At 32.0% G+C, this 13496-nt stretch overlaps 1 protein-coding gene across 10 annotated transcripts in view; it reads right to left on the bottom strand.

Annotated features, from left to right (window-relative positions):
* Positions 1 to 4833: 4833 nt before the first annotated feature.
* The window catches only part of LOC148612637 (R3H domain-containing protein 2-like), a 79263-nt gene continuing 70600 nt past the window's right edge, over positions 4834 to 13496 (bottom strand). For 7 of the 10 annotated variants that reach the window (XM_088594281.1, XM_088594283.1, XM_088594282.1 and 4 more), the window contains 6 exons: positions 12771 to 12883; positions 11260 to 11469; positions 9562 to 10426; positions 8937 to 9015; positions 7257 to 7363; positions 4834 to 6990 (listed from right to left, as the gene is read on the bottom strand). In XM_088594281.1, the coding sequence (XP_088450407.1) occupies positions 6719 to 6990; positions 7257 to 7363; positions 8937 to 9015; positions 9562 to 10426; positions 11260 to 11469; positions 12771 to 12883 (1646 nt within the window). In that variant the 3' untranslated portion in view covers positions 4834 to 6718. Of the gene's footprint in view, positions 6991 to 7251; positions 7364 to 8936; positions 9016 to 9561; positions 10427 to 11259; positions 11470 to 12770; positions 12884 to 13496 lie in introns of all 10 variants that reach the window. The other 3 variants (XM_088594286.1, XM_088594280.1, XM_088594289.1) reach the window with 2 other exon arrangements.

The following is a 13496-nucleotide window of genomic DNA, read 5'->3' as shown; positions in this document are numbered from 1 at the left end:
TTTGTGGAATGGCACCTTTACTGAAGTTAAGGTCTGAACAAGAAATGTCTTTAAACAATGATACCAGATCATAATATGGCCATCATTTTGTTTTTTTGCAATGGTATAAAAAGTATATGACTGCTTTTACTACCTTGGGCATGTCATTTATGTTAACCCTAAAGATTTATAGTCACCACTTCTTAATTAAGCATGACATATTGGAGATACAGAAATTTTATCTTAGTTGACATAACTACATGCTGGTTGTTGCTTCTGGGAGCTAACACATAAAACATTTGGCTTAATGTGTCAACTAGTACATAGCAGTGTCAGTTGAATTGATAAATCGATCTAGTTCTGAAATGAATGAAAAATCTGGCATTTTAAACCACGATCAACAATGAAAACTTGCAATGCTCAGTACTTCATCCTGCCTCTTTGTCCTAACTAGAAAGAGTACTTTCACAGATTTAAACAAGTAGATGTGCTTATACAAGTGAAAGACAGCAGAGCATGAAAATCAAGTCCAGTCCGAACTGGTCTGAGGAGGTTGACAGATATAACTAATGAGATTGGAGAAATCTGATAATTCACAAAGTATAATGTTAGATGCACTTTCTCTAATTTGTCAACACAACAAAATTTACAGTAGAATTTCGACTTCTCCCAACCACAGTGTGATAAAGCTAAAGATGTTACAATGAAATTTAAACCAATCATCTGCTTGAAACAAATATCACACATGTGAGATATCAGTATTTACACAACTGGTTTTATGTCTCACATGTGAGATATCAGTATTGACACAACTGGTCTAATATCTCACATGTGAGATATCAGTATTGACACAACTGGTCTAATATCTCATATGTGAGATATCATTATTGACACAACTGGTCAAGAGATGGTTAAATTCATTGGAAATCAGAGAAATAAATTCTAATACAATACAGTGGGGGTCCATTCTATAGTCTGCAACTTTTTAAGCACAAAGGAGGGCAGTGGGCTCCCTTAGATTCAAATTACCAATGAAATATATACCTCTTCTACATTAAAAAAATACACAACAACATTATAGATATGTTTTTATTAAAACACTGAGAAATTTAACAGAATATACATCTACAACATGTTAAGCACTGATTTAAGGTCGAAGGTCATGGTGAAACAACAGAAGGAAGACTGAGAAAGGTACAGTAATACAAGACAGAATACATGTATGATGAATTATACCCTTTATAAATGGTACATGTATGTAGATAATACTGTATATGTTTAAGGAGGAAAGTATCAGAAATAATAGAAATTTTTATTATTTGTATTTCTAAGGAGGATATGAATTAAGTTTATAATAGCACTTTTTGTATGTAAATTTTTAAGTATGTTATCACGAAATCACCAGTTGTACAAGTACATGTATTGTGTTCATTTCTACAAGACAAATACGTTGATCCTTTCATGTTTCTGAAAGTTTATATAAAAAAAATTATGATAAAACCCTATACATGTAAGTCTAAACATGTAAGAAGATTCTCAGAATGTAGCAAGGATATTGTTCTGGCCAAATACTTCAATAGGTCTTGTTTTCAATTCCTTATATACTACTAAAAAAGACTTGAAAATGATGTTATTACCAACAGAGTGTTCAGTTTCTATGGTAACACTATACACACTAAACAGTTAATAGGTGAAGACTACATATATAAGTGGGTCACAAATATTTTCCAACTACTATTAGGAACTGGTAGTGTACTGATAGAAAGTGTTCTGTTACTATGAAACCTACCAAGTGAATTTATACTCTTTTATTGGTTTAAATGGGCACACATTCAGGGCCCAGCCCTTCCGCCTGACTTGCATACAATAATAAATAACATGTCTTTTTTGAACACTGTAATAAAATTTTAGGGAAAAAAATTAATTCTAGAAGAAACTATGAAAACAAATTCTGAATTATAAATATCCCCATATACCATGCATAATTGGTAAACCTTCTTTTGATAAATTAAAATGCCCTTTTTGGAACTCTAGCTACTGAATACTGATAAATGCAATATCTTGACCAGTTTTGGTACATTGCATTGTATTAGAGTTTGATAAGACCAGACTGAGCAGTTTCTTTAGCCAAAAGTACTAAGGACATATGGAATAACATGTACAGACAGCTAAACAATGGGACTCACTACAAGCCTCCACTCTTCAACCAATAGAAATAACAGAGATGGTGATGGTTTATACGATTACATTTAAGTGTAAGGGTTTGTAAGAATCCGGCAAATTGGGAAAAATCTGAGACATGCATGTCAAAAACCCACCAATCTGACAATGTAATATCACTCAAGGCTTCTTTATTTGAAAATAACACTATTTAATCTGCATCACTAGCTTTGCTTAGAAATTTTTCAATAGAATGTTAGAAAAATGAGGTTTTTGAGACTTACCTGCCCTTGAGATGTTCATTTCCAGTGCATTTCAATGAACTAGTAACTCAATGGTCCAGCGTGATATGGAAAATCATGTTTGTTTTCCTTGACTCTGATGGTGCAAATAGTCAAATTACACTATCAAAATGATGGGTTTTCCATACTATGTTTCACACAATGCCTGATTCTTACAGGACTGACATTTAATACAGTAACAGTAAGTCATTTTTAAACCAAGAATGGCAGGATTTTAAAAAGGCTCTGCTTAAAATTTTGTCTCAATTACAAACTATCACTTAGAGAGCTAAAAATATCAAAATGAAAGGAATAAAACAAAAACTAAATAAAGTAAATTGGACACGTATTTCCAAACGTGGATGATTTCAAGGCAATTTAGAATTTAAAATGCAAGGAAGATTATTTGATGGTATATCCACACAAAAATAAATTATGTTATGCACCATGATGCTAAATATACAGGCACTGAATTTAAAGCAAGCAGACTCAAATTATTTCCTTTTTAAAGCAAACTTAAAATACGAAACAAAGCGAAAATTAAAAAGAAAATCAAAAAGTCAACTTGACTTAACTGCAGGAAATCAATAACAAACCAACATGCATGAAAATTAAAGGAACTGCAATAGTATAATTTCTGACATATGAAATCAATAAAATATAAATCATAGAGGCAATGTCCCCCCATGTGATAAACTTGTAGACAAGAAAAGAATGAATGAAATTTTAAAATCCTGCCTTTCTTCTCTTAAACTTTTTATACAATTTCAAGATACAAGTACTCTTATCAACAGCAATGTGGAAGTTTATAATGGAATATAATTACCTAGCAAACTTACATTGTTTTCGGTGAAATATAATAGCAGCTCTTGTGTATTTGGAAAAATTCAAATTTGAATATGTATCTTTTGTAAGGCACTAAGTGAGAACAAGTTCACCGGAGATGTTTTGATTACATTACATAGACAAATTACAGAACATATCAGACCACAAAGAAACTGGTACACAACAGAATAATATTTGATTTAAGGAGGTAGACCTAGGGTAAGGGGTACAACTCTTGAAATCAGTGATATGTTTGTATCATATTCAATTTCATCAAAGCCTATCAAGCTTTCATTTGAAACAAAATGAAATCAATCCAAGTTACTTTGATGCTTACATGAGATTGACGTAAAATGCTGAATACAAACATTACAATGATTTGTAAGAGTTGTGTCCCTTACCCTAGGTCTACCTCCTTAGGATCTACAAGCTATAGGAAATTTAGAGGAAACATGTAACTTCATACAGTACAGCTAAGATGGATTTGTCTCCCTCCATCTAATTGTCAAAGATTGTTGTTTTTACTGGTACCAATCTAAAAGCTTTATCTATGAAGCTAACTCCTGTTTCTAAAGGGTAACAGTGTTTAAAAAAATATAACACTTAATCATTAACTTAAAATTTATGAACCAACAGAATTTTTTTTAAAAATCAGAAAATTTATTCAAAAAATATAAAAACTTCCAATATTTATAGCACTAGTCTGTTCACTCTCTTCACTCCATGACAATAAAAATCCACCTGAACTGTACTAGCATTTTTTTTTTATATAAGTTTCTAATTTTTACTATATCTGGTCTAGTTACAAAAGCATATAAACAAACAGCTTAAAAATAGTAAGGGTTGTTCAGTTAATAGATATGAGGTACCCTGGAAGGTACTTTTTCAACAGATTGCAACCCATAAAAAAGTTGTTTTTATGTTTTGTATTAAAAACTGTATTTTGTCATGAGACCTGAATACCCACCAATATACAAAGAATAAAAGTGCCTTCCCCTGTCCCTCGTATGTTTTACTGTTACTGCCCTATGAAAATTTGACTGATTTCATCCCATACAAAATTCCAAAGGACAAACTTAGAGACTACTTTAATATAATTTTCTTGCAATTTAATTTTGAAGATCATATCTATAAATAAATTCTGTTCTATGTGAATATAAACCATTTAATTTTGATCACTACTTATAAAAACAAAACCCTATAATAAATCAGAGATGACAAGAACAACTTAAGTAGAGGGAGGGGAGATTGAAATCTATAAAAGTCTCCTTAGATTTTTTGCCTAATGGGAGGGAGATTGAAAGCTATACAAGTCTCCTTAGATTTCTTCTCCGTAAGCATATGCCTGATATCAGCAATTGTACATATATGGCTTCTCTTTAGTACATAAATCAATGTTTTGTCTTAGAAGTTTTATGGGCATCCTATTATGTAAACAAATAAACATTCTCCATTCTCGTACAAAACAATGGAACAATTAAAGTATTTCCATAATGTATGAAGGCAAATAATTCTGATGATCACCAGTTCAACCATACCATACTAAGAATAAAGTTTCTCAGGCATCATCCTTTCTCAATAAAGGCACTTTAAAAATACTTGCTCATTTTAATGGAAATTTCAGCCTAACAGATGATACATATATAAGTGCTCTTGGGATATGCTGAACTTTCATGAAATATTTCAATTTGACTGAAGAGGCCCAATCAGAATATTGGCAGCATTTCATGTTCATAAGGCTATGAATTAGTATCAAAAATAGAAAAAGAATACATTTACATTCAGTTGTATGTTAATTTTTTTTTTAAATTTCATATTTTAAAACACCATAATGGAATAAAATGTCAAATGTTTTGTAGTTAATATTTCAAAAATGATCCATTTAACTGCAGGAATTCCAAACAATTCTAGTGAAAAAATAAGAAGTAGTCTTACAGTACCTGAACCGATCCATGCAACAAAAATTGCAATCCGTGATTGGTCATCGATCAGTTTCCAGTCAGTCATCGATCCGTCAAACCGATCAATTAAAATGGTGATCGCATCACATGACCACAAAGCAGTTACTGTATTTTACAGTTTTTATTGTCTTCTTTGTCAATTTTACACATATTTACATAATGTAATAGATTTAAACATCAATTTATACTTTTATATTACATTTCCTTTATTTCAAACAGATCTTACGTCATTTTACATAACAAAACTGCAATCAGATCGGTCACTGGTCTTCGGTCATCAATCCGTCAGCGATCAATCAGTCAACGGTCATCAATCCGTCAAATCATTGCGTGGATCGGTTCAAGGACTGTATTCTCTATAAACCAGAAAACATCAAAGAAAATGAAGATAAGTCTCCTTTTTTAAAGTTCATAAATATAAAAGTTCAGTTGTCAATCACCAGCTATAAAAACTAAAAATATTTTCATACATCTTTAGACAATCATACTTTTTAACATAGTAATAGAATGTTTTTTTTTATAATCTCCCAGTTTATATTTGCAGAAGTTATGCTATCAAAACTATAAAATATCAACTAGTACATGTATAAAAAACTGTATCACATACTATGCACATTGTCACAAAAGAAGAGATTCTTGGTAGATTCAAACTAACAGAAAAAAACTGCAAAATATGCCAAATGGAATGAACACAGTTACTTCCCCTTCTTTCCTTTTTTCCATTTTAAGTTAAATTTTGCTGCAATAATTGCAGAGACAAATATTTAAAATGACAGTTGTTCTAGAAAGTACATATTTAAGATGAGTTTCAATACATTAGAATTTTTTTTAAATAATTGTGTGTTTGCAAATGGTCAGCATTTAACATTACTGTATATAATGTCAGATTTGTATGTTTGCAGTAGTTCTACTGGCCTATGAGATTTAAATTGAAATTCTTGTCTATTGATGTGTGCTAAGAATAGCTGATGATGAATTGTGAAACTTTTCATAAAAATAATTGATTCTGAATTAAATTTAGAAATTCTAAAATGGTTAATTAAGTTTTGACTAGAATGACTTGAGGTGAATGTTAATAAAATGTATAAATTTATATCACTACTTTTAATTAAGTCAATTTAATAATAATAAGTGATATTTTATTTAAAAGAAAACAGATCCGATGGCAATTATCTATCTTACTAGCATTATTATTAACACATTAAAAACCTGTTTTTTAATAATAGAGAATTTCAATATTGATTTCAAGATGGCCATCAGAGATCACTTTTGGACAACCTTTTACAACTTATTCACAGATAAAAATATCAACTAATTTAACACATTTCTCAATGGCACAAAAACAAGTATGGGGAACATTAAGTCTTCATTTTTCTTCCTTCATAACAAATTAACAAAGAGATAATATATTATCTAACATTTTCTTCATGTAAAATATCATAAAAACATTCTACATCTTCTGATAAAAAACATGGAACAGATCACAATATTTTTTTTCCCATAAATATAATATTATGTCCTAACGCCTATATTTTCTAAAGATGATGGTCGCAATTTATAACTGATACTAGAATGAGTCTGAAGAATTTGATTAGCGCCTAAACTTGACGGAAAAATGGCGAGAATCTTCTGAAAAGTGGCTGTCCCAGTATCGTTTTGGTACTGAACATTTTCTTGATGTATGAACTGTAGATGTGCTCCATTTGTGACCAGATCCTTTAACAGTTTATCAGCGTCTGCACGAGTGATTCCAGGAGGCAAGTCATAAACTTCTAATACGTTGCCTAAAATCATACAAGTAAAATTTGTATCAAGCTCCCAGGTAGCTCTCATTTTATTGGTGGTAGTTATCTACACACTAACTTGTGCAAAGCTTTCAAAAATTTAACTAAGTGAAATATTGCGTTAAAACAATTTCTACAGCTTACATCAACACACATGACTTTAAAAGATAAACACTTGTGTTAAAATTGAGTTTAACACGAGAAAGAGATAAACAAATTCTTTAATTTCTAATTTTAATTTATATAAAAAACATTCATTACCTTACCTATTTGGCCATCAGCACTGTCAATACTATGATGAGAAGAATCGCTGTCTTTACTTCTTGATTTCTTTAATTTTTGTTGTTTGCTAGCATAAGTTGTACCAGTATTTCTAAACAAAAGAATAAAAAATTCTTTTAAAAAATTAAAGACAAGAGTCTGCCCAACACAACACTAATGCACTACTTGATTCTACTACAGTGAAACCTGTCTAAACCAAACCTTGAGTAAACCAGTAACCTGTCTAAACCAAACCCTAAAAAACTAACCTGTCTAAACTGAACCCAGAATGAATGAGTAACCAGTCTAAACTAGACCTGAATAAACAAGTAACCTGTCTAAACCAAACCCTGAGTAAACCAGTAACATGTCTAAACCAGACCCTGAGTAAACCAGTAACATGTCTAAACAAGACCCTGAGTAAACCAATAACATATCTAAATAAAAACCTGAGAAAACCAGTAACCTGTCTAAACCAAACCTTGTGTAAATAAGTAACATGTCTTAATCAGACCCCTAGTAAAACAGGAATCTGTCTAAACAAAACCCTATGTAAACAAGTAACTTGTCTCAACCAGACCCTGAGTAAACCAGTAACCTGTCTTAATTAGACCCAGAGTAAACCAGTTACCTGTCTAAACCACAACCTGAGAACATCAGTAACATGTCTTATCCAGTCAGACTATGTAAAGACTTGTGGCAACCAATCCATTATCATTCATCAGTTCATAGTTCAGTGGAGACATTGAACCTAGATTTGTGTCAGGTACCATAAGCTATACACATTTTAAATACAAATACAATGTATACAAGTTAGGTAACACAACATCGAAAACATCAACGTGTAAAAGAAAACCACAAATTCGTGAATCAACATGCTCAATTAAAAAAAAAAATGCCAAATCATACAAATAAATAAAGTTCATTTATAGTATTCCTTAAATGGTAAGTAGCCATATATGAAGCAACAGACTTCTAAAAAATCAAAAGAAAGCTGTACATCTTATCCCATCCTCTGAGCTTTCTCTGTAAGTGGCTCATAAACATAGTATTTTAAGTACAAGTATATCTTAGTATGGCACAACTAAACATTTAAATCAATGCAAATCATCATAGCTCCGAGTATATGTTTCTATCTGATTATCAAACTCAGAGCATACCATATTTTACTGGAGTGCTGTAAAATAGAATTTAAGTTTTACACTGAGTTTTTATTTATGGTTACCTATCAATCTACATGTATTTTGAGAAAACTTTTTATTGTGTTGATTTCTAGATCATTAATTAGATACCAATCACTTTGAAGGATTCGCACAATAAACAATATGCACATGGAAAATTTATGTTATTTTTCAATAGACAAAATTTTTATTATTGCCAATTCTTAAATAAATTTTCACATTGACAAAATATTACTGGCATTACCTGGGACAGGTCATTTTTTTCATTCTGATATCAAAACTCAGAAGTCACATGATTGGTAAATTAAATCCGGTCCAGATATGGTAATTCTGGAATCTTAGAAATCACAAGTCATAGTTTTGAATGCTGTTTCTCCATTTTTCAAACTATTTTAAAATCTGATGTTGGCAACAACTTCAAAATAATTTGAATGCTTTCATTGATAGATTATGTGCCTTTTACATTTATAGGAATATAGGGGTAATCAATTTTGTAAGACTTACTTTTGTTTCTGTGGCTGTACAAATGATTGAGGATGAATTGGAACTTGCTGCACCGGTGGACGAAATGTTGGCTGGCCTACTAATAGAACATCTAGATAAAGTACATGTATGTGATACAGTTAATTCCCTAGTCATATGTTAAATGCCCATATGTGCAGTTTTTCCCATGTGAAAGTTGTTCTTATTTTTTTAATTGGACGTTTAAGTTTTATACACAAACCAATGTGAAAATTACTTTCTCATTATCCAAAATATGAATGAGCTCTATTACAAACAATTCCCTCCTTTTCATTTCTGTTGTTAAATGGCTTGAATTTTGTACAATAGGGGTTTTCCAGATCCATTTCACATCTACTAATATACCTTTTACTACCTTTTACCTTTTTTTAAAAATAACACAGGAGTCGTTAACCCAAAAACGAAAGGAGTAATTCTGAAAAGCTTTTGACATGATACCCACATCTGTTAAAATCATTTTGGATATCATCACAATTTTGCACAATATCTAAAACTTTGGTGTATAACAGACTGAAGAGTGTGAAAGTGAAGAGACCATATCTCATAAGGTATAAAGAGTAGCAGCTTTGGGACTGCAGTGCCATAACCTTGTTATTATTGTTCATACCTGTAATCTGTGTAGCTGTTCGGAAACCTGGTATGAATTGTCTTGCTGGTGGACCAGCCACTACAGGTGAACCCAAATTCCCTATCACACAATCTTTATTGTCTGATTCAAATTTTGGCATTGATCCATCTACTGCCATATTTTTTGCACTAATTGTCACTTGAGATGGCTGACCAGCAACCATCCCTTGATGCTGAACACTGTTGACTTGTGTTGGAATCTGCATATTCAATTGCATATTTCTGACCATTGGTGTCGCATTATGCACTTGAACATTTGGAATCTGCACAATTTGCTGACTTGGTGTTCGTTGGGCTTGTGGTTGCTGCCCAATTTGGGCCACTGTTGGGTAAATGAAATTGTGAGTGTTAGGCGCTTGCACATTGCCCACAGCAACAGGCTGGCCAATGTTCAACATAGTTGTTGCTGAACCCTGCATTGCCATGGCAGGGTTTGATGTTTGACTAGGTTGTACTTGACTTTGAAACTGTCCCTGATTTCCGTTGTAAATAAGTCCCATTTGTGGACTTGAGGTGGGTACACTGTTATAATACATTGTTGATTGCATCTGTCCATAATTACACGAGCTTTGGCTAGGATACTGAACAGGATATGTTTGAAAAGCCTCTGATGAAACACCTTGAACAGGATATGAAGTTTGATTAACTGTTTCGACTGTCTGTACTGTATTTCCCTGAAAATTGGGAAAATTAGTTGCCATGGGTGATGGATATGGTGCATTCTGGGTATATGTCTGGTTGTCCATGGCAACAGAAGGCTGGCCTTGAGCCATTGATGTCTGCACAGGGTACACATATCGGACATTAGAAGACTGCATTCCCTGTGGGCACGGACAATACTGCCCCTAAAAATATTTATATTTTTCACTATAAATAATGTCAAAATCTAAATGAGTCTTAATTTAAACAGAACATGTAAGTCTATTGGACATTCCACAATTTATTGTTGTTATAAATGGCTGTTAACAATTTGAAATAACCCTAGTCAAGCTCTAATTCAAACAATTTGACACCAATTGTAAATTCTTAAAACATTTGTTAATTGTGCCAATAGACAAATCTATTTAACTTTTACTTCACCTTTTCAATTGTTTTTAATGAAAATACTTAAAAGTCCAATGCCAAAATATTCTTGTTTTAGAAATAGGGGCTTACACTGATTTAAAAATAAAGAAATTGTAAGTATTTTACTCTTCTAAATATTCTGTTCATTTTTTTTTTTTTCGCTTTCTCTCATTCCACAAAAGATGTGAGTATGAAAAGTTCATCGAAGGCTTCCAATCTTCATTTTGAACTCATGTAAGACTTATTGATCATCCTACTTTAATAAGCATCATGCAAAAACAAAAGTAAAAAATTTCATTTTTATAAGTAAAACCAATTTCATGTTCATTATTTTCTTCACAAAATTCTGAAGAAAAAAAAAAAAAATTTATAATGGATCTTATATCATGTGCAACATTTTCTATCATTTCTACTGAGCGTCTTGTAAATTTGAATGCAGCTGTGTTTTATTCTGTATAAATGCAGTCCAAATTATGGGTCAATTATTGTGTATTTTAGCAGTTGTCTTTGTAAGACACAGGAGAATATTTTTGTTGTTAAGTTTTTGTCTTTAAATCCCTAGTTGTACTACTAAAAATAAATTCTCTCAAATATTTTCCTCACAACAGATTACCTGTGGCATGGGGCCTTGAGAAATTATTGTATGCATCTGTGGCTGTGATGCCATGACAATTTGAGGTCCACCTGCCATGGGCGTACCCGGAGGTTCTCCAGTACTACTGTCAATAGAATTCTGAGCACTTAGCGATGATTGTTGATTAAGGCTGAGTGATGATAAATGATGACACATTTCTGGTACAGGATTACACTCATGATGCTGAACCTATATAATCATTAATAAAAATGAATTATTAGAAATAAGAAAGGATGGCTCATTTCTAGCATAGGATTACATTCTTGATGCCGAACCTAAGGTATCATTCAAAGTAGGGCATCAATGAAACATTAAGTGATAGCCTGCTATGTAATGGGGAAAAAAAAGGATAGCAAAATTCTTGAAATGGCTTCATTAATGGAATTTGCTGAAAATCAAACTTAAATCTGTATTTTATGATACTTAACAACTGTTTATAATTTCAACAAAAAAAAAATATTCAATGACCTATTCTCAAGTTATCATCCGGAAATTCGGAAAGGGGGGGGGGGAGTTAGACAGTCGGATGGACTCTGAATTTTGGGAGAGTGTCATATAATACCTCGTCATTTTGTGTGGTGAGGTATAATAACAAATATGTAACTAAAGGACAATAAATGTTGGCACATTCCTGGCACAGGATTACACTCTTAATGTTGAACAACAAAATCATTTCAAATAAAATGCTATTACTATTTGCTAGAAAGCACCAAAAGAAATCTGGACACTGGTACCTCTACTTTTACTTCAAAATTTCAAGAGACTGTCCATGTAGAAACCAAGCAGTTCCAATGATATGGATGGCACATAGTAAATTTTGTCCCAAAGTTTTTCATTCCAATGTAATGTTTATATCATATGTATGTCATATTGTACAAGGACTATTTTTTCAATGGACAATGGATGGCTCAGAAAATGATTTTCTCTAAGAAATCAACCAAATTTTGCACAAAACTCTCCCTTTTTCAATAAATTTCAAAGCTTTAAATGTAATTCATTTCTCTTTAACCATTGCAGTTTATCAAAAACCAACATTCAACTTTGAGAAAGGTTGCATTTGCGATATGAAATGAAGGAATTCTTTTTTTTTAAAATTTGTCATGTGACACCCACTGCCTGGTTTTTGTGTGGACTGCCTCTTCAGCTGTCACTCCAGTAAATCGAAAGTTGTTAGCATTGAAATCCTGAGACTAAAGTCACACATACCGGTATGACACTACCAATTATGCAGAAGTTGTATACACTAGATTTCAAACTTTCCAATGAAAAATTGTCAATTTTTTGCTATGAAAATTTTACAGGAAATACCTATATACATACACATGTACTAATAAACAAACAGAAAAAAAACCTTATTAAAGCAAAAGCTAAGTGTTGTAATAATAAGATGTTCAAACACACACATACACACAAACCCCAAAAAATTAGGCCCAGAATAACTGTTCGCCCTTGGCAATAGAGATGATTATGCCCATCTAAGTAAAGCTTACATTGTTCCACATTTCCTGGGACATCTGTTGATGTACCATCATACCCTGCTGTGGAGGGGGTTGACCTGGGGTGTGGTGATATAACGTACCATCAGAGTTAGAAAATGGCTGACCTATAACACAGAGCAATAAATCTAATACTGCAATAAATATTTCAAATTAAAAAAAAATATGCACAACATTGTATAAATTAAAAAAATATTGAACTTACAACTGTAACTTTGTTTCAAAAGGAAAATAGCAGTTCTAATTGTTTCAAACCTAGACAAAAATCGCATATTGCTTATTTTTTCATTGGAATAATATTTACGGCCAGTCATTGAACAATAAAATAAAAATTAGTAATTCAGCCATATGTTCCTTTGTCATGTCTCAACCTTCCCAAATTAAGAAATAGCAGTAGTTCTTACTTATTCAGAAGCAGAATGTGTGTATAGCTATCGTAACACTTGACATTACCAATAAGTTGATAAATTAAGGAGCACTCCAGCTAAGAATCATGCAAAATGTGATACATGGTTGGAAAGCCTACATGTTTTTATTTTTGCTATTTTATTGAAAATGCTTAAGAAAACAGAAAAAATATTATGTGGCTTTTCATAGAAATCATATTGTTAGGAGATAAAAATTATATAGAATGCACAGAATGCACTATAGAATTCAAAATTAAGGGAAATGGCTCTGAAAACTATACCAAAATTCAATAGATACTGTTGGGTTTTCCAT

Source organism: Perna viridis, chromosome 7, assembly GCF_037379345.1.
Source record: "Perna viridis isolate PV_CMFRI_1.1 ecotype Kerala chromosome 7, ASM3737934v1, whole genome shotgun sequence".
Lineage (NCBI taxonomy): Eukaryota > Metazoa > Mollusca > Bivalvia > Mytilida > Mytilidae > Perna > Perna viridis.
Note: the sequence above shows the minus strand (reverse complement) of the source record. Positions and strands in the feature narration are given on the sequence as shown.